General features: G+C 54.7%; 1 protein-coding gene across 1 annotated transcript in view; it reads left to right on the forward strand.

Annotated features, from left to right (window-relative positions):
* Positions 1–17,134, forward strand: part of TGM6 (transglutaminase 6) — a 28,248-nt gene extending 11,114 nt beyond the window's left edge. The window contains exons 6-13 of the mRNA XM_066386301.1: positions 1,494–1,671; positions 2,270–2,408; positions 3,854–3,957; positions 4,058–4,300; positions 7,635–7,976; positions 14,111–14,265; positions 14,560–14,693; positions 16,769–17,134. Of these exons, the coding sequence (XP_066242398.1) occupies positions 1,494–1,671; positions 2,270–2,408; positions 3,854–3,957; positions 4,058–4,300; positions 7,635–7,976; positions 14,111–14,265; positions 14,560–14,693; positions 16,769–16,922 (1,449 nt within the window). The 3' untranslated portion in view covers positions 16,923–17,134. The remainder of the gene's footprint in view (positions 1–1,493; positions 1,672–2,269; positions 2,409–3,853; positions 3,958–4,057; positions 4,301–7,634; positions 7,977–14,110; positions 14,266–14,559; positions 14,694–16,768) is intronic.
* Positions 17,135–27,564: the final 10,430 nt, after the last annotated feature.

The following is a 27,564-nucleotide window of genomic DNA, read 5'->3' on the forward strand; positions in this document are numbered from 1 at the left end:
TCTCTTCCACGCACGCCCTGTCGACTGGAGCCGGAACGTGACCGTGGCTGATTCACACTCACGTCCGTCCTGCCCTGGGCTGGGACAGCGGGAAGAGCCAGGGGCCGGCCGGTCATCGCTCTGCCTCTCCCTGCAGCCTCTCCACGAGGCTGGGCGGGGCTTCCTCAGGGCTCGGAAGGTCACCGGGCATGTGGCCCCTGGCTTCTCCCTACGTGATCGTTCCAGAAAGAGGAAGTGGGCCTGGAAAACCGGCCCAGCATTGCTTCCTACCACCGTCATTGGTCAGAGTACACACAGCCGGCCCAGATTCGGGAGGAGGGGGTACTCAGACCCCCCTTCCCGGGCTGGGAGGGGGGGCTGCCATCTTTGATCTGCCGCAGGCCGCAGTCCTTCCTACTCAAAAGACAGCCCGAGGGGACCTTGTGGCTCTCTCAAAGAAAGCCAGTGTTAAGAACCATGGGTGGGTATCATGATTCCAAAACTGAGCTAAGTGGGTTTTTCTCTCCTATTGGATACTCTCGGCTCCACAAGGTCTCAGAGAGGTGTTGGAGCACAGAGACACAAAAGCCATGACCAGTCAAGGCAGTGGAGCATGGTGGCCTTGTGGGACAAGCCCTGAACTCCTTTTATTAATTCCCTGTGTGGTCTGGGCAAGTGCCTTACCCTCTCTGAGTCTCGTTTCTCCCATCTGAAAACAAAAGGAAAACAATGGAGCCTGCTGAAGCAGGTGAATAGCGCTGGTGCCCAAGCCTTTAGAGCCGTGTCCGGTACACAGTGAGCGCTTAATGAGTACCGGCTCTCTCTAGTACACAGTGAGCGCTTAATGAGTACCGGCTCTCTCTCGAGTCGCCACACGACCAACAGGCCCCCGAAACACGCCCTGTAAAATGGGGAAATGCTCTAAAACGCTTGATGATTTTTCAACCATAGAGTATCCCCATGGAAGGTAACTGAAGGGAATACATGGTAGCCAAACGTAGGTATCTTCAGACAGTAGATGGCCCGAACGTTCAGACAATTTAAAGTGCCCTGGCTGGTTGGCTCAGTGGTGGAGTGTCACCCCAGGATGTCCTGGGTTCAATTGCAAGTCAGAGCACACAGGAGAAGCACCCGTCTGCTTCTCCACCCCTCCCCCTCTTGCTTTTCTCTCTCTATCTCTCTCTTTCCCTCTCTTCTCCTCCCACAGCCATGGTTCAATTGGAACGAGTTGACCCTGGGAGCCGAGGATGGCTCCATGGCCTCCGTCTCAGGTGCTAAGAAATGGCCCCAGATGGGCAGAGCATCGCCCCTTAGTGGGCTTGCTGGGTAGATCCTGGTTTGTGCCTCCCCTCCTCTTACTGAAGAATAATAAGAAGAAGAATTAATGATAATAAAAAGCAAGGGGTGACCACAAGTGATGGGGCGGTCCAAAGTCGGAACTGATTTTTGTGACGGTGAGGTTGCTGAGGAGGGGAGCCCGGCCAGGTGGGGACTCAATGCCCTCGTCTGCCCAGGTGAACAGCAACAACGACCGGGGCGTGGTCCAAGGCCAGTGGCAGGGCAAGTACGGCGGCGGCACCAGCCCACTGCACTGGCGCGGCAGCGTGGCCATTCTGCACAAGTGGTCCAAGGGCAGGTTCAAGCCCGTCAAATACGGCCAGTGTTGGGTCTTCGCTGGAGTCATGTGCACAGGTACCCAGGGAAAGAAGGTCCCTCCCCCTGCCCCCGCCCCAGCCCTAGGACAGTTCTCTCATTTGCATTCATTTGCATGTATTTGCATATCTCTTCTTTTTTTCTCTCTCTCTCTCTCCAAAAAGAACCCAGTCTCCCTTTATTGGTGATGGGGAGATAGAAGTCTGGTTAATAAAGAAAGAAGCCAGAGAGTCCCTTTGTGGGACTGCTGATCATTTATTTTGCAGAAGGACTCTCACTCACCTCCCTCTGCCTGGAACTCACGAAGTACCTTGGGGTGAATCCTGTGTCCCTAAGACCTCCAGTCCCCTCCGGCTATTCCATGGCTGTTCCATGGCTTCCAAAGTCCTGCCAGCCCGGGACCTGTCTATTCAGAAGGGGGTGGCCGCAGTTAGTGTCTCCAGAAGTCCCCTGGGAGAGTGCACAGGAGCTGGTGGTGTTCCTGAGAGTGGAGACAGGAGCCCGGCCCTAAGAAAGCAAAGACGAGGAGGGGTCTATGGCCAGAAAGGAGGAAGGGGGCCTGCAGGGGACCCTGGACCCCTCTTTAGTTCAGGGTCCTGGCCGGCCTCTGAGGCCTCACCAGCCGGCTACTCTTCAGTCCTTAGGTGCTTGGGGATCGCCACACGGGTTGTGTCCAACTTTAACTCGGCCCATGACACGGACAGGAACCTGAGTGTGGACAAGTACGTGGACTCCTTCGGGCGGACCCTGGAGGACCTGACGGAAGACAGCATGTGGTGGGTCCCAGGGGCTCTCCGGAGTCGGGGCCAGCTCTGGAAAGGGCAACAGGCCCCCTGTGAGGGGCGGGGGGGGGCGTCCCAGGCAGGTGACTCTGTGCAATGACGCAGGGTTCTCTTGTCCCTTCCTTCTCTTCTCTGTTTCTCTTCATTCCCTCTCCCTGCGGGAGCACCACAACCATTTCACCCTTCTTTCCTCCTGCATAAGGAACAGACACTTCTCTTGGGTGTTACGACCTCTGTCACTATGCAGGTTATCACTGTCCTCCCTTTAACCCCCACCCCAGATGCTTATCATCAAAGAGATTTTCCCCAAGACCATGACCTACCTAGCAAGAGCTCGGAGACCAGCTGTGAAGATGCCAAGTCCGGCCAACCAGAGTTTGTCTTCACGGCTTCCTTACCATGTGACCCCGTGACCCCTTGCCTGGTCTCGTAGTCTCATCTTTAACCTAGGACACTGAAAGCCTGCAGCCCTTACCAAGGCGTACAGAACTCAGCACACTCGGGACCCTGCCCACACCCCATGCCTGCTGTGGCCCAGAGACACTTAACAGACTTCCTGTTCCTCAAACACACTCAGCTTTTCCTTGTCTCAAGAGCCTTTGCACATGCTATTCCTTCTGCCTGGAACACTGTTCCCTTCACTCTTCTGACGGCTGATGCTTTGTTCTTTTTTTTTTTTTTTTTTTTTTTTTACAGAGACAGAGAAAGAGTCAGAGAGAGGGATAGACAGGGACAGACAGACAGGAATGGAGAGAGATGAGAAGCATCAATCATTAGTTTTTCGTTGTGCATTGCGACACCTTAGTTGTTCATTGATTGCTTTCTCATATGTGCCTTGACCGCGGGCCTTCAGCAGACTGAGTAACCCCTTGCTCAAGCCAGAGACCTTGGGCTCAAGCTGGTGATCTTTTGCTCAAACCAGATGAGCCCTCGCTCAAGCTAGTGACCTCGAGGTCTCGAACCTGGGTCTTTCGCATCCCAGTCTGACTGACGCTCTATCCACTGCGCCACCACCTGGTCAGGCTATGCTTTGTTCTTTGAAGTCTCCTCTCAGGTGTCCTTAACCTGCAGTTGTAGGTCTCCAGCCCTTATTGTTACTTGTGTTTGTTTTATTTATCTCTTTATTTAATGTTGCCTATCTGCCCACGGGTCTCCTTTGTTAGGATGTAAGCTGCACGGGGTCCAGGATCTTCTGTCTTCTTTGCAGTTGTGTTTCTGGTACCTCGAACAGCAGGTTCTGGATACACACTCAGAGATACACACACTCACATACACACGCTACGTTCTCATCAATACAGTCGAGTGAATGATGCACGAGGTTCAGCCAGAGCCCCCTTGCCGAGTACCGGCCCAGGGACTGGCTGGCGCTAGGAACTTCCCGTCTCACCGGCCTCTGTGCTCACCGGGGACCACCTTGCCCCATCCTCTCTCTGTGGCAGGAATTTCCACGTCTGGAATGAGAGCTGGTTTGCCCGGCAGGACCTGGGCCCCTCTTACAATGGCTGGCAGGTGCTGGATGCCACCCCCCAGGAGGAGAGTGAAGGTATGGACTCAGCGGGGTGGGGGTGGGGCTGGGGGTGGGTCCCAGCCCCCACACTCTTCCTCACCCACGCTGCTGTTCACGCCCACTCCCTCCTGCCCAGGCGTGTTCCGGTGCGGCCCGGCCTCGGTCACCGCCATCCGCGAGGGTGACGTGCACCTGGCCCACGATGGCTCCTTTGTGTTTGCGGAGGTCAATGCGGACTACGTCACCTGGCTCTGGAGCGAGGACGAGAGCAGGGAACGCGTGTATTCAGACACGAAGAAGGTCGGGCGGTGCATCAGCACCAAGGCGGTGGGCAGCGACTCCCGCGTGGACATCACGGGCCTCTACAAGTATCCAGAGGGTAAGTAAGGGCAGCAGGGTGGCCGGATGGCCCGTCTGCTGGAGAGGGACGACCAGGGGTAGCCCGAGCCACGCCCCTTCCCGGCTGTGGGTGGGCGGAGCTCCGCGCAGCCCTCTCTGTGCCTTAAGCCAAGTGCCTTTAGCTTCTACGAATCGCTTCCTCCGTATTCCAAGAAGACATTTCCCACATCTAACGATAACAATAGCTACTTTTCCTCGTATACTTACCATGGGCCACGCATTGTGTAAGCTGTGTTCACATATGACGATAATAATAATTGCTATAAACATAGTGATGATAGTAGCAAGTACTTTTTTTATTATTATTATTATTGTTCATCTAGGATACTTAGCACTAGGGCCCAGTTCAAAATAATTACAACAATAATCATAGCAGCTCCTGTTTATGACCTGCCGAGGCCTCTGCCATGGTCACTAATTTGTGGTCGCTGGGTTTATTGAAGAGCCTGCACCTGTCGGAAAACAAAAGCAGAGCCGGTGTAGGGTTTCCATTAGCCGCCTCCAGCGATATCAATACATGCTTTAAAAGTCGCCCTTTCCCGCTGCATAACGGGTCTCTCAGCCATGCCGTGATCTCATCGATAGTTGTTCGGCGGCTTCTGCTCGTTAAGACAGTGTTATTCCAGTAACTAAGGCTCCAGTTCCAACTCGAAGCAGAGCTTTGTCCGAGCACACGCCAGGGCAGCAGCCAGAGAGGTGGCTGCAAAGAGGAGCGCGGCCTCCACCACCCTCCGCCCCGCCCCACCATTGTCTATCCTCTAGCAGAGAGACGTGTGGCCCCAGCTGCACTCTGGAACCAGCTGGGGGTGCTGTTTTGTGATGCAGATAAAACAACAATTACTGGTTTGCTCAGGATTCTTGGGAGGTCAGCAACGTGGACTGTGCTCAGCTGGGACGGCTCATCTGCTCCCCGTGCTGTCAGCTGGGATCTCACATGGTGGGGGCTCAGCAGGGACTGCTGGGTTGGCTGGGGCTCTTCCCACATGGTGTGTCAGGCTCCAGGCGGCCAGCGCTGGCTGGGGCTCTTCCCACATGGTGTGTCAGGCTCCAGGCGGCCAGCGCTGGTCTGTCGGCACGGTGGCAGTGCTCCCAGCGGGTGAGCATTGGAGCCACAAAGTCTTTTTAAGAAAGTGGAGCACTCACTCACTGAATAGGAGAAACAGTTGCAAATTGTGTCTCTAATGAAAGGACTTGTATCTGGAATAGACAAAGAGTTCTGACAATCCAATAATAAAAATAAATAAATAACTTAATGTTCTTAAATGGGCAAAGGATTTGAACAGTTAACTCTCCAATAAACACTTGGAAAGATGCTCAACATTATTAGTCACTAAGGAAATGCAAATTAAAACCACAATAACATACTGACCTACTGCCTCGCACCCACTAGGACCGCCATAATTAGACATAAAAACAGTACATATTACTGAGGATGGAGAGGAGTTGGGACAGTCATTGCCATCAGGAGTGTACAATGATGCAACTGCCTTGGAGAAGAGTTTGAAACTTCCTCAGAAAATAAAAGTAGGGAAGTGAAGAAGGAAGGAAGAAAAGAAGAAAGGAAGAAAGGAAGGAAGGAAGAAAGAGGGAGGGAGAGAGGGAGGAATGGAGGAAGGAAGGAAGGGAGGGAGGGAGAAAGGAAGGAAGGAAGGGAGGAAGGGAGAGAGGGAGGGAGGGAGGAAGGGGAAAGAAAGGAAGGAAGAAAGGAAGAAAGAGGGAGGGAAGGAGAGAGGGAGGGAGGAATGGAGGGAGGAAGGAAGGAAGGGAGGGAGGGAGAAAGGGAGGAAGGGAAGAAGGAGAAAGGAAGAAGGAAGGAAGGAAGGAAGGAGAAAGGAAGAAGGAAGGAAGGAGAAAGAAAAGAAAGAAAGAAAGAAAGAAAGAAAGAAAGAAAGAAAGAAAGAAAGAAAGAAAGAAAGAGGGAGGGACGGAGGGAGAGAGAGAGAGAGGGAGGAAGGAAGGAAGGAAGGAAGGAAGGCAGGCTAGGTTTATATACTCAAGAGAAATGGCAGCAAACGTCCACACAGAAACTTGTATGTGCACATTCATAGCAACATTATTCACAGTAGCTCTGACCTGTGGTGGCGCAGTGGATAAAGTGTCGACCTGGAAATGCTGAGGTCGCCGGTTCGAAACCCTGGGCTTGCCAGGTCAAGGTACATATGGGAGTTGATGCTTCCAGCTCCTCCCCACCCCTTCTCTCTCTCTGTCTCTCCCTTTCCTCTCTAAAATGAATAATAATAATAATAATAAAAAATACAGTAGCTAACAAGTGGAAACAACCAGATACTATCCATGGATAAATAAAATGTGGTGTATTCACACAGTGAAGATTATTCGACAATAAAAAAGAATTGAGTACTGCCTATGGATAGCAGGGGTCCCCAAACTACTTCCCGTGGGCTGCATGCAGCCCCCGAGGCCATTATCCGGCCCCCGCCACACTTCCGGAATGGGCACCTCTTTCATTGGTGGTCAGTGAGAGGAGCATAGTTCCCATTGAAATACTGGTCAGTTTGTTGATTGAAATTTACTTGTTCTTTATTTTAAATATTGTATTTGTTTCCGTTTTGTTTTATTTACTTTAAAATAAGATATGTGCAGTGTGCATAGGGATTTGTTCATAGTTTTTTTTATAGTCCGGTCCTCCAACGGTCTGAGGGACAGTGAACTGGCCCCCTGTGTAAAAAGTTTGGGGACCCCTGGGATAGAGTGTTTGTACAGAGGACTCAGGTTTGAAACTCTGAGATCACTGGCTTGCGTGTGGGCTCACTGGCTTGATGTGGGGTCACTGGCCTGAGTGTGGGATCATAGACATGACCCCATGGTCGCTGGCTTGAGGCCCGAGGTTGCTGGCCTGAGAAAGGGGTCACTCGCTCTGCTGCAGCCCCCTGGTCAAGGCACATATGAGAAAGCAGTCAATGAACAACTAAGGTGCCGCAACAAAGAATTGATGCTTCTCATCTCTCTCCCTTCCTGTCTGTCCCTCTCTCTGTCCCTCTCTCTGTCTCTCTCGCTGTCTCTGTCACACATCGAGGACTGATAACATGCTACAACAGGGATGACCCTTGAAAATGTGTTAAGTGAAAAAAGTAGTCACGAAAGACCATCCGTTGTTGTTGGCAGCTGATTAAACAGTTATTTTTAACGGTCGCAGAACCGAGCACCGTGCCCATGGCTGAGGGTGCAGAGGCTCTTGGGCAGCCAGTCTCAGACCTCCAGCAGCTGCGGTCAATTCCAGCAGTGAGGGGGGCTGCCTAGCGAAGAGGGGAGGGAGGAAAGCGGTCCGGGGTCTCAGAGGCTGCTCTGTCCTGCAGGGTCCCGGAAGGAGAGGCAGGTGTACAGCAAGGCCCTGAGGAAGCTGCTGAGCGTGGAAGCATCCGGGAGGAGGGCCCGGGTCCGCAGGGGCGGCGGCCGTGGCCTCTGGCGCGATGACCTCCTCGAGCCCGCCCACAAGCCCAGCATCACGGGCAAGTTCAAGGTGCTGGAGCCGCCCGTGCTGGGCCACGACCTGAAGCTGGCCCTGTGCTTGACCAACCTTATCTCCCGGGTCCAGCGGGTCCAGGTGAACCTGAGCGGCGCCACCATCCTCTACACCCGCAAGCCGGTGGCGGAGATCCTGCGTGAGTCCCACACGGTGCGGCTGGGGCCGGAAGAAGGTGAGAGCGCCTCCCCGTGGTGGGACCTGGGCGTCCCAGCTCCTCACCGGGAGGGCTGGGGGTCGGGGCTTGACTTCCCAGGAGAGAGGAGGGTATTCCCAGCACCTGCTCGGTGCCTTGGCTCTGGTCTGCCCTGCACTTTCCAGATGAGAACACTAAAGCTCAGAGGGGCTAAATAACGAGAATAGAAATAAAAGCCCCCACTCGTCTGGTGAGATGACTTGTAGTCTCTATTTATCAAATTCATGTGAATAGTTACATGCCGAATAAACACCTGCTAAGCGCGTTTCGTCATATATGGAATATGCCAGGGGTCCCCAAACTACGGCCCGCGGGCCGCATGCGGCCCCCTGAGGCCATTTATCCGGCCCCCGCCGCACTTCCGGAAGGGGCACCTCTTTCATTGGTGGTCAGTGAGAGGAGCATAGTTCCCATTGAAATACTGGTCAGTTTGTTGATTTAAATTTACTTGTTCTTTATTTAAAATATTGTATTTGTTCCCGTTCTGTTTTTTTTTACTTTAAAATAAGATATGTGGCCCTGGCCAGTTGGCTCAGCGGTAGAGCGTCAGCCTGGCGTGCGGGGGACCCGGGTTCGATTCCCGGCCAGGGCACATAGGAGAAGCGCCCATTTGCTTCTCCACCCCCCCTCCTTCCTCTCTGTCTCTCTCTTCCCCTCCCGCAGCCAAGGCTCCATTGGAGCAAAGATTGCCCGGGCGCTGGGGATGGCTCCTTGGCCTCTGCCCCAGGCGCTAGAGTGGCTCTGGTCGCGGCAGAGCGTCGCCCCTGGTGGGCGTGCCGGGTGGATCCCGGTCGGGCGCATGCGGGAGTCTGTCTGACTGTCTCTTCCCATTTCCAGCTTCAGAAAAATACAAAAAAATAAAAATAAAAATATGTGCAGTGTGCATAGGGATTTGTTCATAGTTTTCTTTATAGTCCGGCCCTCCAACGGTCTGAGGGACAGTGAACTGGCCCCCTGGGTAAAAAGTTTGGGGACCCCTGGAATATGCCTTGTGTTCGCTTCCAAAAACCCCACGCACGGAAGGGCTAGATCGGTAAGAGGTGCTTACCCAGAGCTGGCCCGCGCCAGGCCCCGCCCCGAGAAGTCTGCAGTGAATGAGGCACGGCCACCAGCTCCTTCTCTCCAAGGGGGAGACTCACACCCAGAAACGGGAGCCCAGGGGCTGGTTGGTAAGAGAGTCGGTGAGCTTAGCGGCCTTCCGGAAATGTGAGCTCACAAGTCCAGAGTCACACAACCAGTACTGTAGTGGCAGAGCCGCGACCCAGCCAGCCTAGGGGACGCGCTCCGAGGAGCCCGCGGCGGGAAGAGCCAGGCCTCTCGCCGCTCCTCCGACTCCGCTGCCTGCCTGACCGCGGGGCTCGCGGCGCAGAGTCAGGTCGGCCCGCGCCAATGACGCTTCAGGTGCGGAATGCTACGCTGGCCCGAAATGCGCCTTTGGTACCTTAAACCAAAAGAGAATGACTTCAGGCCCTGGCCGGTTGGCTCAGTGGTAGAGCGTCGGCCTGGCGTGCAGAGGTCCCGGGTTCGATTCCCGGCCAGGGCACACAGGAGAAGCGCCCATCTGCTTCTCCACCCTTCCCCCTCTCCTTCCTCTCTGTCTCTCTCTTCCTCTCCCGCAGCCAAGGCTCCATTGGAGCAAAGATGGCCCGGGCGCTGGGGATGGCTCCTTGGCCTCTGCCCCAGGCGCTAGAGTGGCTCTGGTTGCAACAGAGCGACGCCCCCCCCCCCCCCGGAGGGGCAGAGCGTCGCCCCTGGTGGGCGTGCCGGGTGGATCCCCGTCGGGCGCATGCGGGAGTCTGTCTGACTGTCTCTCCCCGTTTCCAGCTTCGGGAAAAAAAAAAAAAAATGACTTCAGTCCTTTTTGAAGGTTTTTGCACAATCTTAAGTGAATGTATTCCAACTGCCTAGATAGATAGATAGATAGATAGATATAGATATATAGATATAGATATATTTCAAGGACTTTTTTTCCATAACCTTTCAACCCAGAGCGCTTCATATATAAATTGCTAAATGTTTCCTGTTTGTTCTTTCTCCTTTTCCGACTCCCTCGCTTCCTCCCTCCTCCTCCTCTGTCTTTCCTTCTGTCTTGGTCTGTCTGTCTCTGTGTCTAGCTCCCTTCCCTTCTGGCTCCTCTCTCTCCATCCGTGTATCTCTATCCCTTCACATACCTTCAGGATTCAATTAAACAAAGAAATGTTTCCGCTGGGCTGGTTTCTGGAGGGTGAAACTTGTGTCTTTTGACAACGCTTGAAGACGTGTGAAAGAGGTGTCATTGGATTTTTGCAAAATCAAATTATCACACTTTACAATGAAATATTAATGAATGTCTACTTTCTCCTGGCTTTCAGCAGTTTTTTTTTTTCATATTACATACATATTTATTTGTGATTTAGAGTACACGAGGGAAAGATCACCTGTGGTCCTGCCGCCCACCTACAAATGAACATCTTTTCCTTCCAAATTTTTTTTTTCTTTTTTTTTTTTTTTTTCATTTTTCTGAAGCTGGAAACAGGGAGAGACAGTCAGACAGACTCCCGCATGCGCTTGACCGGGATCCACCCGGCACGCCCACCAGGGGCGACGCTCTGCCCACCAGGGGGCGATGCTCTGCCCATCCTGGGCGTCGCCATGTTGCGACCAGAGCCACTCTAGCACCTGAGGCAGAGGCCACAGAGCCATCCCCAGCGCGCCCGGGCCATCTTTGTTCCAATGGAGCCTTGGCTGCGGGAGGGGAAGAGAGAGACAGAGAGGAAAGCGCGACGGAGGGGTGGAGAAGCAAATGGGCGCTTCTCCTGTGTGCCCTGGCCGGGAATCGAACCCGGGTCCTCCGCACGCTAGGCCGACACTCTACCACTGAGCCAACCGGCCAGGGCCTCCTTCCAAATTTTTAATGCCTGTTTGCTTTTCGAAAAACACGGTTCTAATCATATCGCAAATACTCATTGTAATTTAAATGTTTATAAGCCTTTAATTAACATCATTTTAAGAGCTGTGTGACCTGTAAATAAATACACGATGATTTATCTTATCTTTTCCCCTTCTTTTGGGTAGCTATCAGCTCCTTGCTATTTAAAAATATAAACTCTAAATTAAACGTCTTGGGACAAAAAAAAAAATCCCCCTTTTTCCACCTGAATTTTGAATTGTTTGTTGTTGTTGTGCCTTCATTGATTGATTCTTGTATGCGCCCTGACCGGGAATCGAACCGAACCTTGGCGTATCAGGACAATGTTCTAACCAAGTAAGCTACCCCGCCAGGGCGGAAGTTTTTCATTTTAATGAAGTCCAACTTATTGATTTTTTTCTTCCATGGATTATGCCTTTGGTCTTGTATCTACAAAGTCACCATTGTACCCAAGATCTCTAGGTTTTCTCCTCTGAGCTTTATGGTTTTGCATTTTACATTTAGGCAGAGGATTCAGTTTGAGCGCCTTTTATTGTAAAGGGTAGAAGTCAGTGTCTCCATTTATTTTTGTTTGCTTAGTATTTGTGCTTGGATGTCTAGTTATTCCCGCATTATTTTTAAAAAACAACTATCATGTCTTCATTTCTTTCCTTTGCTCCTTTGTCAAAGATCGGCTGACTGTATTTGTGTGGCTTTATTCCCCGGGCTCTCTATTCTGTTCCACTGATGGATGTGTCTGGTTTTTGTTTGTTTGTTTTTTTTACCAATACCACACCATTTTGATTACTGCAGCTTTTAGTAAGTCTTAAAGTCAGGTAGTGTCAGATTGCTGGTCTTCTCCTTCAATACTATGTAGGCTGTTCTGAGTCTTTTGCCTCTCCACGTAAACTTTAGAATCAGTTTTTCGATATGCATGAAATAATTTACTGGGATTTTGATAGAATTGCCTGAAGTATAGATTAAGTTGGGAAGAAGTGACATCTGGATAATATTGAGTCTTCCTATCCATGAACATGGGATATCTCTCCACTTGTTTAGTTCTTCGATTCATTTCATTAGAGTTGTTTTGTTTTCCTCACATAGACCTGGTATGTGTTTTGTTAGATTGATGCCTAAGTATTTCATTTTGGGGGTGCTAATGTAAACAGTGTTGTGGTTTTTTTTTTTTCATCTCACTTCATTGCTGGTATATTGGAAAGTTGATTGACTTTTGTATGTTAATCGTATATCTTGTGACCTTGATATAAACATTTACTGGTTCTAAGATTTTTTTGTTGATTTTTTTTCCTTCAGATCTTTGACCTAGAGGATCATGTCATTTGTGAATGGTTTAATTCCTTCTTTCCTAATTTTTATGCTTTTCATTTCCTTTTCTTGTCTTATTACCTTGGCTAGGACATTCAGCATAATGTTATAAAGGAGTGATGAGAGGAGACATCCTCGCCTAGTTGCTGATCTTAGTGGGAAAGCTTTGAGTTTCTCACCATAAGATATAATTGTTCGCTGTTAAGTTTTTGTTAATGCTCCTTATCAAAGTTTTCAGGGAACAGAGAGTGTGAGCCAAGTTCAAGCCCTTTAAGGACCTTTTCCACAGGTTTAAAACTCAGATGCCTCCAGGGGCAGGAAGGAAACAGAAGTAAAGAAAGCAGTGATGAGCCTGACCGGGCGGTGGTGCAGTGGATAGAGCATCGAACTGGGATGTGGAAGACTCAGGTTCGAGACCTGAAGGTTGCCAGCTTGAGCGAGAGCTCATCTGGTTTGAGCAAAAGCTCACCAGCTTGAGCCCAAGGTCGCTGGCTCAAGCAAGGGGTTACTCGGTCTGCTGAAGGCCCGTGGTCAAGGCACATATGAGAAAGCAATCAATGAACAACTAAGGTGTCGCAACGTGTAATGAAAAACTAATGATTGATGCTTCTCATCTCTCTCCATTCCTGTCTGTCTGTCCCTGTCTATCCCTCTCTCTCTCTCTCTGTAAAAAACAAAAAAACAAACAAACAAAAAAAACAACAAAAGAAAGCAGTGATGATAGAACCTCAGAGCTCAGAGTAGAGTAGGACTTGGAACAAAATGGAAAGGAAATGGTGCACCTAAATAAAAATATACATACAGTGGTCAAAAAATTAACCCAAATATGACAGAGAGAGAGAGACAGGCATGGCCTGTGGTGATCCGTACCCACAAGAAGAGAATACATGGGCAGGTTGTTTGCGGCCGAGGAGAGAGCCAGAGAGTGCCAGGATCATAGGAGCTTAGAAGGCAAAGGGCACAAGATCACTGGGTGGGCCATCAGTATAGACTTTCCGTGACTGGTGGGGCTGGTGAGGAGTGGGCCTTAATGGGGAGGGGGGATTGGAGAACTGTGAGGAAATGGGCCTCCTCCCTGGATTGGAAGCTTGAGATTGGTCTTTGCCGCCCCCCCACACACACACCTCGCACATAGTAGGTGCTCAGTAAACAGTGAGTGAATTCCTGATGGGATGAGTGATTGATGAACCAGGAGGTTCCCATCTGGAATGACTAGGGAAGGGGTAAACACATCTGCAGGAGCTCTCAGGGCAGCTGACCGGCCTGAATCTGAGTCCCGCCTCTTCTGAGCTCCTTGGTTCACTTGCCATGTGACATTGGACAAGAAGTCGCCCTCTCTGAGCCTTAGGTTTCTTCATCTGTGACCTGATCGTGATAACGCCTGCCTCGGCTTGGTGGCCAGGACCAGAAAGAGTGTCATTAGGAACTGGACCTTCCCTTCCTTCCCCTTTCTGGGTCCCGTTGAAAAAGAACATCAGAGCCCTGGCTGGTTGGCTCAGTGGTAGAGCGTCGGCCTGGCGTGCAGGAGTCCCGGATTCGATTCCCGGCCAGGGCACACAGGAGAAGCGCCCATCTGCTTCTCCCCCCCTCCCCCCCTCCTTCCTCTCTGTCTCTCTCTTCCCCTCCCACAGCCAAAGCTCCATTGGAGCAAAGTTGGCCCGGGCACTGAGGATGGCTCTGTGGCCTCTGCCTCAGGTGCTAGAATGGCTCCAGTTACAATGGAGCAGTGCCCCAAATGGGCAGAGCATCACCCCCTGGTGGGCATGCCAGGTGGATCCCGGTCGGGCGCATGCGGGAGTCTGTCTGACTGCCTCCCTGTTTCCAACTTCAGAAAAATACAAAAACAAAAAAGAAAAAGAACATCAGGTCCCCAACCCCCCACATCGGCTTTCCCTTCCAGAGAAGAAGCTCCCCATCGCCATAGCTTACTCTCAATATAAGGACAACCTGACAGAGGACAAGAAGATCCTTTTAGCCGCCATGTGCCTGGCCCCCAAAGGACAGAAACTCTTGGTAGAAAAGGACATTACCCTGGAGGACTTCATCGCCGTCAAGGTGACCCCTGTCTGCACCCGCCACACTGCTCCTAGCAGAGCTGAACGAGGGCATCAGAGGCCGGGGGGGGGGGGTAGGGGGGAAGGGGGTGCTTTTTAGCTCCAGCTTCACCTCTGCAGGGTGGGAAACATGGCCTGGATGCAGGGGGGCGGCAGAAGGATGGATGCGGTAACTGGCGATGTGAGAGCAGAGAGTAGACGTGACTCTGCCCCGTCCTCTGCCCCTGGGCAGGACCAGGCTTCTCCCGAGGACAGGGGGATGAAGAGGGATGGTTTATGGGTATTTCCCCTCCAGGTGCTGGGCCCGGCGGTGGTGGGAGTAGCAGTGGTGGTGGAAGTGACGGTGGTCAACCCCCTCTCGGAGACAGTGGAGGGCTGTATGCTGATGGTGGAGGGCAGTGGCCTTCTCCAGGGACAGCTCAGCATCGAGTAAGTGCCAGCTGGTGGAGGTTGGGGGGAGGGGGGTGCTGCTTCCCTTAGCAAATGGGCCGTAGAGGAACTGCAAGTGAGACAGTGCAAGAGAGAGTCTGGGCACCTAGGAATCAGCCCACTGCCTGGACTCCTTCCTTCCTTCCTTCCTTCCTTCCTTCCTTCCTTCCTTCCTTCCTTCCTTCCTCCCTCCCTCCCTCCCTCCCTCCCTCCCTCCCTCCCTCCCTCCTTCCTCCCTCCCTCCCTCCCTCCCTCCCTCCCTCCTCCCTCCCTCCCTCCCTCCCTCCCTCCCTCCCTCCCTCCCTCCCTCCCTCCCTCCCTCCCTCCTTCCTTCCTTCCTCCCTCCCTCCCTCCCTCCCTCCCTCCCTCCCTCCCTCCCTCCCCCCTCCCTCCCTCCCTCCCTCCCTCCCTCCCTCCCTCCTTCCTTCCTTCCTTCCTTCCTTCCTTCCTTCCTTCCTTCCATTTATTGTGGCAGAGACAGAGAGAGTCAGAGAGAGTGACAGACAGATAGGAAGGGAGAGAGATGAGAAACATCAATTCTTCATTGTGGTTCCTTAGTTGTTCATTGATTAATTTCTCATATGTACCTTGACCAGGGGGGGCTACAGCAGACCGAGTAACTCCTTGCTCGAGCCAGAGACCTTGGGCTCAAGCTGGTGAGCCTCGCTCAAACCCGATGAGCCTGCGCTCAAGCTGGCCATCTCGGGGTCTCGAACCTGGGTCCTCCAGATTCCAGTCCGACGCTCTATCCACTGTGCCACCGCCTGGTCAGGCATCATTCCTTTATTAATGTAACCATTCATTTCATTATGTAACTCATTCATTCAGATTTTCACTCAGGTATCCATTCACTCATTTATTTACTCCACGTGGTTTTGACTGATCTGTTCATCCACTCACTCCTTCTCTACCTTGCTCACTCATTTACACATTCACGCTCTCACTCATACGTGTCCCATCCATTCGTGCACCCCTGCATTTACTTGTCCTTTCTCACTCATTCATCCTTTCCTTTGTCCACTCACTCACTCCTATGGCCCTTGGCCGTAGTCACCTGTGCTCTGAGTTACACAGCAACTGCTAGACATCGAGATGGAGAATGAGGTTCTTCCTGGAGAAGGGCCCTTCGAGTGAAAACGGCTCCCCAAGGTCTGGGGAATCAGGGGCACCCCTTGAGTGGAGGGGGGGTCAGGTGGGACCATGGAGAGGCCCCAGTGGGGCTGATAGGGTAAGCGGGGCCTTCCGTGATGAGCTGAGGAGCTCTTCAGTTACCAGGGAGGATGGAGGGGCTCCCCGGTCAGAGGTCTCCTTGGCTGGCGGAGTCGGGGAAGGTCTCCTGGGAGAAGACACACTTGATCTTGGCCTCGGGCCTGGTTGACACGGGGAGGGCCTGCTGGGTGGGAGGAACAGCGGCAGGAGAGACAGCTATGGAAGAAGAAGTGTACAATGTTCAGGGCACAGAGAGGAGAAGCGCCTGGCTGGCCGGGAGGAGCGAGAAGAGGTGACAGGGAACATTAAGTTGGAAGCGTATTAAGTTGGAGGTTTGAAGGTCAAGCCACAGATGTGACCTAGATCCTGAGGGTTCTAGAGAACCAGGCCATGGACCAGCCGGCCAGGCTCAGGACGGAGCAAGGGCTGACGGTCTGTCTTTCTCCTTTCCCCAGTGTGCCCGGCCTAGAGCCCCGGGGGAGGGCCGTGGGGCAGCCTAGAGCCCCGGGGGAGGGCCTTGGGGCTGACGGTCTGTCTTTCTCCTTTCCCCAGCGTGCCCGGCCTAGAGCCCCGGGGGAGGGCCTTGGGGCTGACGGTCTGTCTTTCTCCTTTCCCCAGCGTGCCCGGCCTAGAGCCCCGGGGGAGGGCCTTGGGGCTGACGGTCTGTCTTTCTCCTTTCCCCAGCGTGCCCGGCCTAGAGCCCCGGGGGAGGGCCCGGCCTAGAGCCCCGGGGGAGGGCCGTGGGGCTGACGGTCTGTCTTTCTCCTTTCCCCAGCGTGCCCAGCCTAGAGCCCCAGGGGAGGGCCCGGCCTAGAGCCCCGGGGGAGGGCCTTGGGGCTGACGGTCTGTCTTTCTCCTTTCCCCAGTGTGCCCGGCCTAGAGCCCCGGGGGAGGGCCGCGGTCCGTTTCAGCATCACCCCCTCCAGGAGCGGCCCAAGGCAGCTGCAGGTGGACCTCGTCAGCCCCCACTTCTCGGACATCAAGGGCTTCGTGGTCCTCCATGTGGCCACGGCCAAGTGATGGACCCCAAGGGGGTGCGATGACTCCCGTTCCTCTCCGGTCCCCCTCCCTGTCCCTGCCGTGTGGGAGCCGGGAGGCCTGCGTTCCAGTCCTGCCCCAGCTTCTGCCGCACTGTGTGAACTTGAGCAATTTCCTTCCTGTCTCGGACTCGGGTTTCCCTCTCTCGGCAGTCCTTAAACTTTCGGACAAGGATGGGTTGTGTCAGGAGTCTTTGCCTCATTCATCTCCTCACCCCGGCTGCTGGGAGGCTGACGGATTGAGCGTCAGAGTCACCCCAACCCCAGCCCCCCGCCCCCACGGCACTGCCACCTCCCGCCAGCCGGACCGCCGTCCCCCTGGCTGACCCCGGGCTCGCCCTGCTCCTCTCTGAGGTCTCCAGTGCTCTGACCACGACCCGACCCAAGAATCTCTGCCTGGCTCTCACAGAGACCCCAAAAGCTTTCCAGCCGAAACCCAGACATCCCTCTCCACTCTCGGATTACGCAGAGTGCAGAGCCCTGGCCGTGGACTCGTGCTGGCCGCCCGAGTTTCACCCCAGAGCCGCATTCCTGAAGAGCGTTGGCGTTGAAGGGGTGGGGTGTTTTCCCTCAGTAAACACACTGAGGGGCTACTTCTGACTGGAAGAAGCTGAAGATGGAGGGGGAGCCATCAAGACCCAGATTACAGCCCTGGCCAGGTAGTTCAGTTGGTTGGAGCATCACTCTGATATGCCAAGGTTGCAGGTTCGATCCCTGGTCAGGGTACATACAAGAATCAACCAACGAATTGCATCAATACGTGGCACAACAAACGAATGTTTCTCTCCCTCTCTCTTCCTTTCTCTCTCTAACCATCAATATAATAAAAACAAAAACAAAAACTTTTTTTTAAGAGACAGGATTACATTTGGGTGTGCAGCTCCAAATCTGATCTAGCTGTGGTCATAAATGATCTCATGCAACCAGCCCAGTGTTGATTTACTTCTTTGGCACCGAGATAATGTTGACTTTGCATACACTACGCACGATCACACTCTTAGCGTCGAACAGGGCGGAGACCCCCGGTTTGAGGACCGGAGCGAGACTCTCGGGCTCTGAAGACAGCTGCACCGGACATGAGAACCAGCTCCAAAATGCTTGAGACGGCCAGAGGAATTATCACTAATCATACCACTAAGGAGGCGCGTGCGGGAACAAGATGGAGTCACCATGGTCAAGCTACGGAACTGTTACAATGGAGCAGACTGAAGCACAGGAGAACGGTTCTGCTCTTGTCTTCACTGGTTCTGGGAACTTAAACTTTGGAACTCCCGTCCTGCCTCCGTACCACACCTGGACCCGCTTCAGGTCATCGTGCAGCAAGGCTTGGACTGACCGTCTGACCCTCAGGGCACCACCTGAATGACCTCCAGGGGAAATTGTTTCCTTGTCCAGATCGCGGGACATCAGCTGACTACCACCTCAGACCCCCCTGCCCAGAGCCTCAGGGTACAGGCCGATTCTTCTCCAGAATGTACTCTGTACTGTAAGAGCCTTCAGCCTTCTTTCTCTCCCCGCCTTCAGAACACTCCGAGTGTCTTCAGCGGTGTTTCCAGGGTGCAACACCTGCGACCCTGCGACCCTGGCGCAGACCGTGGTGGTTCTGTTTCCAGGCACAGCCTCCCGACTTTTTTTAAGTGCGTTTGCCATCGTTGAAGTCCTCTGAACAGCGGCACCGCAGGCTCCTCGGCAGGCAGACCCGCTCCGGATGCAGACGCGAGTGGGGACGATGTGTGTAGCGGGTCTTTGCAGAAAGGGGGTCGGGCGAACACGCAGGCAGGTGTTTGATGGCTGATGCTCGTGACCGGGGCCTCGGTGACGGCAGTTCTCCGACGGTCCTGCACAGCGTGGGGGCAGCTGAGAATCCAGACGGACGGACGGACGGAGACACCTCAATGAGCAGACCCTGGGCAGCCTCCGCCCCAGGACCCGCTCTGCAAAGGGAGGTTTCGGACGCGGACCTCTGTCAGCGGGGCTGCGGGAGGCGCCCGGCGGGCAGCCACTTCTCGGGGCTGCACCAAACTGTGAAATGATCCTTGAGACCGGTTCTTCTCTCTCCACTCGTTCGGTCCAGCTGCGTGTCCTGTCCGTCCGACCCTTCGGAAGATCCTCGGGGTCCGTCAGCCTCTCCACACCGCCGCCAACCGCTCCCTGGCCCACCGCCCTCCTTTTAGACTATTGCCCTAGCCTCCTCGCCGGTTCCCTCCTTCTTCCCCTTCCCCCCCCTCAGCCCCCTTTCCTCTCAGCAACCAGGAGGAACCTTCGAGAATCTAAGCCCCTTTGTCATTCCTGGGTGCCAACCCCCTTCACGGGCACCCCGCCTCCCTCGGACCCGGAGCAGCGGCCGGCTCTGCGGGGCACCCTGGCCGGCCTCTGACGGCACTGCCTGTCCGCCCCGTCCTGACCTGCTCCGTGGGGCAGAGTGACCGTCTCCGCTGGGTCTCCCCGTGAGACGGACATGTGCCGCCCTCTGTACCTGCCACAGAGAGCCACTGACTGGAGCAGAGGGCTGGGGTCCCGGGGCGCTCGCTAGGAGGACAGAGAACTCCCAACAATGGAGGAGTTCCTCTGTGAGGGGCAGCCTCTCCCCCTGGGGCTGGGATGGAAGGCCCAAGGGAGGAAGGCTCAGCCCCACTGCCCAGCAAGGCGCACCAACAGGCCGCGCTGGAGAGGCGGTGCCGTGCCGCCCTGGTGGAGGCTGTGCGGGAAATCTCCCCTCTGGGTTGCCAGGGAGAGCCGCTCACAGTGAGGCATCTCCGCAGAGGAGTTCCGTTACAAAACCACACAACCTGGGTGGGTGCGAGGGGGAGAGTCCGTGGTTGCCTCTGGGTGGGCGCCGACGGCCGCTGCGCAGCGCAGCGCAGGCCCTGGCGCTCCAGGGGCCGCTTGCCCGCGTCCTCTCTCCAGCTCCCCTACCGACAGGTCTCCTCTCCCCGGCTCCCCTACCGACAGGTGTCCTCTCCTCTCTCCAGCTCCCCTACCGACAGGTCTCCTCTCCCCAGCTCCCCCTACCGACAGGTCTCCTCTCCCCAGCTCCCCTACCGACAGGTCTCCTCTCCCCGGCTCCCCCTACCGACAGGTCTCCTCTCCTCTCCCCAGCTCCCCTACCGACAGGTCTCCTCTCCCCAGCTCCCCCTACCGACAGGTCTCCTCTCCCCAGCTCCCCCTACCGACAGGTGTCCTCTCCTCTCTCCAGCTCCCCTACCGACAGGTCTCCTCTCCCCAGCTCCCCCTACCGACAGGTCTCCTCTCCCCAGCTCCCCCTACCGACAGGTCTCCTCTCCCCGGCTCCCCCTACCGACAGGTGTCCTCTCCTCTCCCCAGCTCCCCTACCGACAGGTCTCCTCTCCCCAGCTCCCCCTACCGACAGGTCTCCTCTCCCCAGCTCCCCCTACCGACAGGTCTCCTCTCCCCAGCTCCCCCTACCGACAGGTCTCCTCTCCCCAGCTCCCCTACCGACAGGTCTCCTCTCCCCAGCTCCCCCTACCGACAGGTCTCCTCTCCCCGGCTCCCCTACCGACAGGTCTCCTCTCCCCGGCTCCCCCTACCGACAGGTCTCCTCTCCCCAGCTCCCCTACCGACAGGTCTCCTCTCCCCAGCTCCCCCTACCGACAGGTCTCCTCTCCCCGGCTCCCCTACCGACAGGTCTCCTCTCCCCCTACCGACAGGTCTCCTCTCCCCAGCTCCCCCTACCGACAGGTCTCCTCTCCCCGGCTCCCCTACCGACAGGTCTCCTCTCCCCCTACCGACAGGTCTCCTCTCCCCAGCTCCCCTACCGACAGGTCTCCTCTCCCCGGCTCCCCTACCGACAGGTCTCCTCTCCCCGGCTCCCCCTACCGACAGGTCTCCTCTCCCCAGCTCCTCCTACCGACAGGTCTCCTCTCCCCGGCTCCCCTACCGACAGGTCTCCTCTCCCCAGCTCCCCCTACCGACAGGTCTCCTCTCCCCCTACCGACAGGTCTCCTCTCCCCAGCTCCCCTACCGACAGGTCTCCTCTCCCCGGCTCCCCTACCGACAGGTCTCCTCTCCCCCTACCGACAGGTCTCCTCTCCCCAGCTCCCCTACCGACAGGTCTCCTCTCCCCGGCTCCCCTACCGACAGGTCTCCTCTCCCCCTACCGACAGGTCTCCTCTCTCCGGCTCCTCCTACCGACAGGTCTCCTCTCTCCAGCTCCCCTACCGACAGGTCTCCTCTCCCCGGCTCCCCTACCGACAGGTCTCCTCTCCCCAGCTCCCCTACCGACAGGTCTCCTCTCCCCAGCTCCCCTACCGACAGGTCTCCTCTCCCCGGCTCCCCTACCGACAGGTCTCCTCTCCCCGGCTCCCCTACCGACAGGTCTCCTCTCCCCCTACCGACAGGTCTCCTCTCCCCAGCTCCCCTACCGACAGGTCTCGTCTCCCCAGCTCCCCTACCGACAGGTCTCCTCTCCCCGGCTCCCCTACCGACAGGTCTCCTCTCCCCCTACCGACAGGTCTCCTCTCCCCAGCTCCCCTACCGACAGGTCTCCTCTCCCCGGCTCCCCTACCGACAGGTCTCCTCTCCCCGGCTCCCCTACCGACAGGTCTCCTCTCCCCCTACCGACAGGTCTCCTCTCCCCAGCTCCCCTACCGACAGGTCTCCTCTCCCCGGCTCCCCTACCGACAGGTCTCCTCTCCCCCTACCGACAGGTCTCCTCTCCCCAGCTCCCCTACCGACAGGTCTCCTCTCCCCGGCTCCCCTACCGACAGGTCTCCTCTCCCCCTACCGACAGGTCTCCTCTCTCCGGCTCCTCCTACCGACAGGTCTCCTCTCTCCGGCTCCCCTACCGACAGGTCTCCTCTCCCCGGCTCCCCTACCGACAGGTCTCCTCTCCCCAGCTCCCCTACCGACAGGTCTCCTCTCCCCAGCTCCCCTACCGACAGGTCTCCTCTCCCCAGCTCCCCTACCGACAGGTCTCCTCTCCCCAGCTCCCCTACCGACAGGTCTCCTCTCCCCCTACCGACAGGTCTCCTCTCCCCAGCTCCCCTACCGACAGGTCTCCTCTCCCCAGCTCCCCTACCGACAGGTCTCCTCTCCCCAGCTCCCCCTACCGACAGGTCTCCTCTCCTCTCCCCGGCTCCCCCTACCGACAGGTCTCCTCTCCCCAGCTCCCCCTACCAATACACCTTAACTCCTGCGGGGGGGGGGAGAGAAAAATATTTTGAGTCTTGCGACAAGAGCAGGCGAGGAAATGGATCTGGAGCAATAGAAGGACAATTGGCACCGTGCCCGAGATTTCCTCTGAAAAACAGAGCGTGCACCCACCTCGGTGCCTGCGCCGCCGCGGCAGCCTCTGCCCGAAATCCTTGTTCTCCGTCTCCGACCACGACCGATAGGGCGCTTCTCACATTGCTCTCTACGGGCGGGGCCGTTCCTGGCCGCTCTGACTGAACAGCCCTCCGAGCACCCTGCTTCTCCCTCTTCCTGGTTTTCTTTCCTCTGTAGCAATTAGTAGCATTCGATATCGTTTATCTACATGTTGATTCGTGTGGTCCGTCTCCCCTCTCTAGGATGTGAGCTCATCGTGTACAGAGGATGCTATTTTGTTTACCCAGCAGGGTGGCATAAAACAGCGCCTACCACATAGTAGCGTTCAGTCAATATCTATTGAATGAATGAATGAATGAATGGATGGATGGATGGATGGATGGATGAATGAATGAAAATAAGGCGCATAAAAGAAACACAAGAGAGCCTGAGGCAGTGGCGCAGTGGATAGAGCGTCGGATTGGGATGCGGAGGACCCAGGTTCAAGACCCTGAGGTCACCAGCTTGAACGCGGGCTCATCTGGTTTGGGCAAAGCTCACCAGCTTGGACCCAAGGTCGCTGGCTCGAGCAAGGGGTTACTCGGTCTGCTGAAGGCCTGCGGTCAAGGCACATATGAGAAAGCAATCAGTGAACAACTAAGGTGTCGCAATGCTCAACGAGAAACTAATGATTGATGCTTCTCATCTCTCTCCATTCCTGTCTGTCTGTCCCTGTCTATCCCTCTCTCTGACTCTCTCTCTGTCCCTGTAAAAAAAATTAAAAAATAAAGAAACAGAAGGGAAACCCTTGCCAGAGTCTCATCACCTGGACACTGCTGCTATTAACAGGATGATTAAAGTTTACTTTCAGATTTTCACTGGTGAGGATTTAAAAAAAAAAAATTTTTATAGAGGGGCTTAACAGACATACAGAAATTATTAATATTCAAAAGAGAGCAGCTTGCTGAATTTTTACACACAGAATTGACTGGTAACCAGCCCCTGGATCAAGAAATGGAACATGACCCATAACCTCAAGACTCCCCTATGTGCCGCCACTCCCAAAGAAACTGTGATCCCAGATTGTAAAAGCAAAGATTGTTTTCCTGCGTGGGCTTTATGTGGATGGCACCACGCAGCAGGTGCTCTGTGTCTGGTCTCTGGCCCTGCCCCTCGATGTGCCGCATCGCCCTGTGTTCCTGCAGCTCTCTCGCGTCCTCCCTGATGTGCGGTATTCCAGGGTGCGGTGGCACCGTGTCTCCATTGTACTGACCATAAACACCTGGAGAGTGTCCGGCCGGGAGCTGCGCTGCATCAGGCTGCTACGTACATCCTCAGCCGTGTCTGGCTGTGAACACAGCTCAGCATTTCCAGTGGGCGTCTCTCTGGACGCGGACTTGCTGGATCCTAGGACAGGCCTGTGTTCAGCTTGTCACCATACACTGTCTTGGCAAGGACGGGACACACAGGCCCGTGTGGCAACTGTTTATGGTGTAGAGTACCAGTGGGGGCTGTTTTGCATATCCGTTAACATTTTAAATGCAACCTCCTTTTTCCTCACAAAGTCTATTTTTATGGATTTAAACAGCTCATAGAAGGATGGCCCCACCCCTAAATAGAGTCAGGGTTTAGCACTTCTTTATTTTTTAAAAAATTTTTCTTTTATTAATTTTTAGAGAGGAGAGTGAGAGAGAGAGAGAAGGGGTGGGGAGGAGCAGGAAGCATCAACTCCCATATGAGCCTTGACCAGGCAAGCCCAGGGTTTTGAACCGGCAACCTCAGCATTTCCAGGTCGAGGCTTTATCCACTGCGCCCCCACAGGTCAGGCTAGCACTTCTTTAAATAACAAGTATTTCATTTCTATATATGTCTTTATAGAAAATTAGAATACAGAAAGTGAGGAATAAAGAAACCAACCCATAACCCCAGCTCCCGTGCCTAAGAGCCTGCCCATTGGCTGTGATCTTCTTCCTGACAGAGCAATGCTGCCTCCTGGTGGATTTATATTTTCAGTACATGCATTACTTTCTTTTTTCCCTCTTGTGACAGGGATAGAGAGACAGAGGGAGGGACAGATAGGGACAGACAAGAAGGGAGAGAAATGAGAAGCATCAATTTTTCGTTGAGGCACCTTAGTTGTTCACTGATTGCTTTCTCATATGTGCCTTGACGGGGGGGGGGGGGGGTGGGGGGGGGGGGGGGGGGGGCTACAGCAAAGTGAGTGACCCCTTGCTCGAGCCGGTGACCTTAGACTCAAACTAGTGAGCCTGCGCTTAAGCTGGCGACCGGGGGTTTAAAACCTGGGTCCTCCGTGTCCCAGTCCGACACTCTATCCACTGTGCCACCACCTGGCCAGGCTCATTTTTTAACTGTACTTAATTTTTTGAACTAAGGAAGACACTCACGTGGCTCAGTATTGAGTTTTACATGGTGTACCATGGGAAATCCTCCCTTCCATTTCTGTTCCCCTCAGAAGAGCCTCCTTCCGCCACAGGCACCCACCCTGGCCGGCTGCTTGCATGCATTCTACGCACACACCAGGGTTCAGTAGTTTCCTTTTCTAGTGCCCACCTTCCAAGCACTAAACAGGGCTCCTAAAAATTTACAAAATCAAAACATATTTCTATCTATTTGTAACTGCCATACTTGCAATCATGAAAGTTCAGAATATTAAACTCCCAAAATCAGAATGAGTTGTTACTCACTAAAAATACACTAGTAATCATCATGAAGTCATGTAATAACATAAATATCTACTCCCCAAATTTTAAACAATGCTCAAAAGAAATAGATAAAAAAAAAATTTAAGGCTTCCTTTGAAAAATGCAAGAGAACACAATGACAGGTTATTTTCAGCTGTCAAACTAGAAGTGTTTTCGCCTTAATGACAATGATCAATTCTGTGGGGAGGTGTAGCTGTGTCTGTTTTGTAACTGCAAACCGACTCAAGTTTTAAGAAAGTGAATTAAGATGCTCACATCCTTCCACTCAGAAATTCCTGTCTTAATAATCTAAATATAGAACCACCTTTATGCAAACTCTGGCCATCACCTTATTGTGGGTGAAAAACAGTGATTTCATTCAGTACATAGTGGTATGTTCACTTAATGAGATGCTCAGGTCATTAAGATGTTTTGCAGGCCCTGGCCGGTTGGCTCAGCGGTAGAGCGTCGGCCTGGCGTGCGGAGGACCCAGGTTCGATTCCCGGCCAGGGCACACAGGAGAAGCGCCCATTTGCTTCTCCACCCCCCCCCCCCTTCCTCTCTGTCTCTCTCTTCCCCTCCTGCAGCCGGGGCTCCATTGGAGCAAAGATGGCCCGGGCGCTGGGGATGGCTCCTTGGCCTCTGCCCCAGGCGCTAGAGTGGCTCTGGTCGAGGCAGAGCGACACCCCGGAGGGGCAGAGCATCGCCCCCTGGTGGGCAGAGCGTGGCCCCTGGTGGGCGTGCCGGGTGGATCCCGGTCAGGCGCATGCGGGAGTCTGTCTGTCTCTCCCCGTTTCCAGCTTCAGGAAAAATAAATAAATAAATAAATAAATAAAAAGATGTTTTGCAGAGATCTGGGATGTGTTGGACTTTAAAAGAAATAAAAAGTTGAGTACAGAGTAAGATCACAAAACTCAGCAGGTCGACAGAGGCTAACATTGAGAGTCTGGGGTGCTGGGACGCTCAAGGATTTTCTTTCCAGTCACTTGAATGGCATGTGGGTGTGGGACACCTTCACATGTGTTTGTTTTCCGTTTGTCTGTCTCCCTGGGAAGAACATTCAGTTCCGTTCCACTTCGGGAAATGTTGCCACTGAACCACCTCTCCACTTGGGTGTTTTCAGTATGCCCGTCGTTCTCAGTGTGCAGCTCTCTCACCTCCTAGGTGTTTCATAGGGACTGTCTTCTTCCGAATGCCATTATCACTTTAAGTCTTTCCTTTCCAGTGTTCACTGCTGGTATGTAACTCTACAAGGGATGTCTGACCCTGTGCCCTGGAGGTGTGCGGACTCCGCTTGCCGGCTCTGCCAGCGCTCACGGGTTTTCCGACTGTCTGCGCACAGGACCTCCCTGCGCACTGCTTCCTCCTGTCCAGTTTGGATCTTTTACTGGTCTGGTTTTTCTTGCTCATTGCTCTAGCCAAAACTTCCCGGACAGTCTCCCAGAGCCGTGGCCACGCTGGCCCCCTTGTCTCCTTCCTTCTCTTTGGGGGGAAGTGTTCAGCCCTTCACTGTTAGCTGCTGGTTTTTCCTAAGTCCCTCATAACATTGAGAAAGTTCCCTTCTTTTCCGAATTTTCTGTTTCTATAAGGAAAGGGTGTTAGAAATTCCGCCAACCGCTTTTTCTGTGTGTTGATGGATCGAGTCACTGTGGGTCATGCTGAGTGCCCTGTCGTTCCTGGAGAAGCACCCTCCACCCGTGGGTCATGCTGAGCACCCTGCATTCCTGGAGAAGCACCCATGGGTCATGCTGAGTGCCCTGCCGTTCCTGGAGAAGCACCCGTGGGTCATGCTGAGTGCCCTGCCGTTCCTGGAGAAGCACCCGTGGGTCATGCTGAGCGCCCTGCCGTTCCTGGAGAAGCACCCTCCTCCCGTGGGTCATGCTGAGCGCCCTGCCGTTCCTGGAGAAGCACCCTCCTCCCGTGGGTCATGCTGAGTGCCCTGCCGTTCCTGGAGAAGCGCCCTCCTCCCGTGGGTCATGCTGAGCGCCCTGCCGTTCCTGGAGAAGCACCCTCCTCCCGTGGGTCATGCTGAGCACCCTGCTGTTCCTGGAGAAGCACCTTCCTCCCGTGGGTCATGCTGAGTGCCCTGCCGTTCCTGGAGAAGCACCCTCCTCCCGTGGCTCATGCTGAGCGCCCTGCTGTTCCTGGAAAGCGCCCTCCTCCTCCACCCGTGGGTCATGCTGAGCGCCCTGCCGTTCCTGGAGAAGCACCCTCCACCCGTGGGTCATGCTGAGCACCCTGCCGTTCCTGGAGAAGCACCCTCCTCCTCCTCCCGTGGGTCATGCTGAGTGCCCTGCCGTTCCTGGAGAAGCACCCTCCTCCCGTGGGTCATGCTGAGCACCCTGCCGTTCCTGGAGAAGCACCCTCCTCCCGTGGGTCATGCTGAGCACCCTGCCGTTCCTGGAGAAGCGCCCTCCTCCCGTGGGTCATGCTGGGCGCCCTGCTGTTCCTGGAGAAGCACCCTCCACCCGTGGGTCATGCTGAGCGCCCTGCTGTTCCTGGAGAAGCACCCTCCTCCCGTGGGTCATGCTGAGCACCCTGCGTTCCTGGAGAAGCACCCTCCTCCCGTGGGTCATGCTGAGCACCCTGCCGTTCCTGGAGAAGCGCCCTCCTCCCGTGGGTCATGCTGGGCGCCCTGCTGTTCCTGGAGAAGCACCC

Source organism: Saccopteryx leptura, chromosome 5 (assembly GCF_036850995.1).
Source record: "Saccopteryx leptura isolate mSacLep1 chromosome 5, mSacLep1_pri_phased_curated, whole genome shotgun sequence".
NCBI lineage: Eukaryota > Metazoa > Chordata > Mammalia > Chiroptera > Emballonuridae > Saccopteryx > Saccopteryx leptura.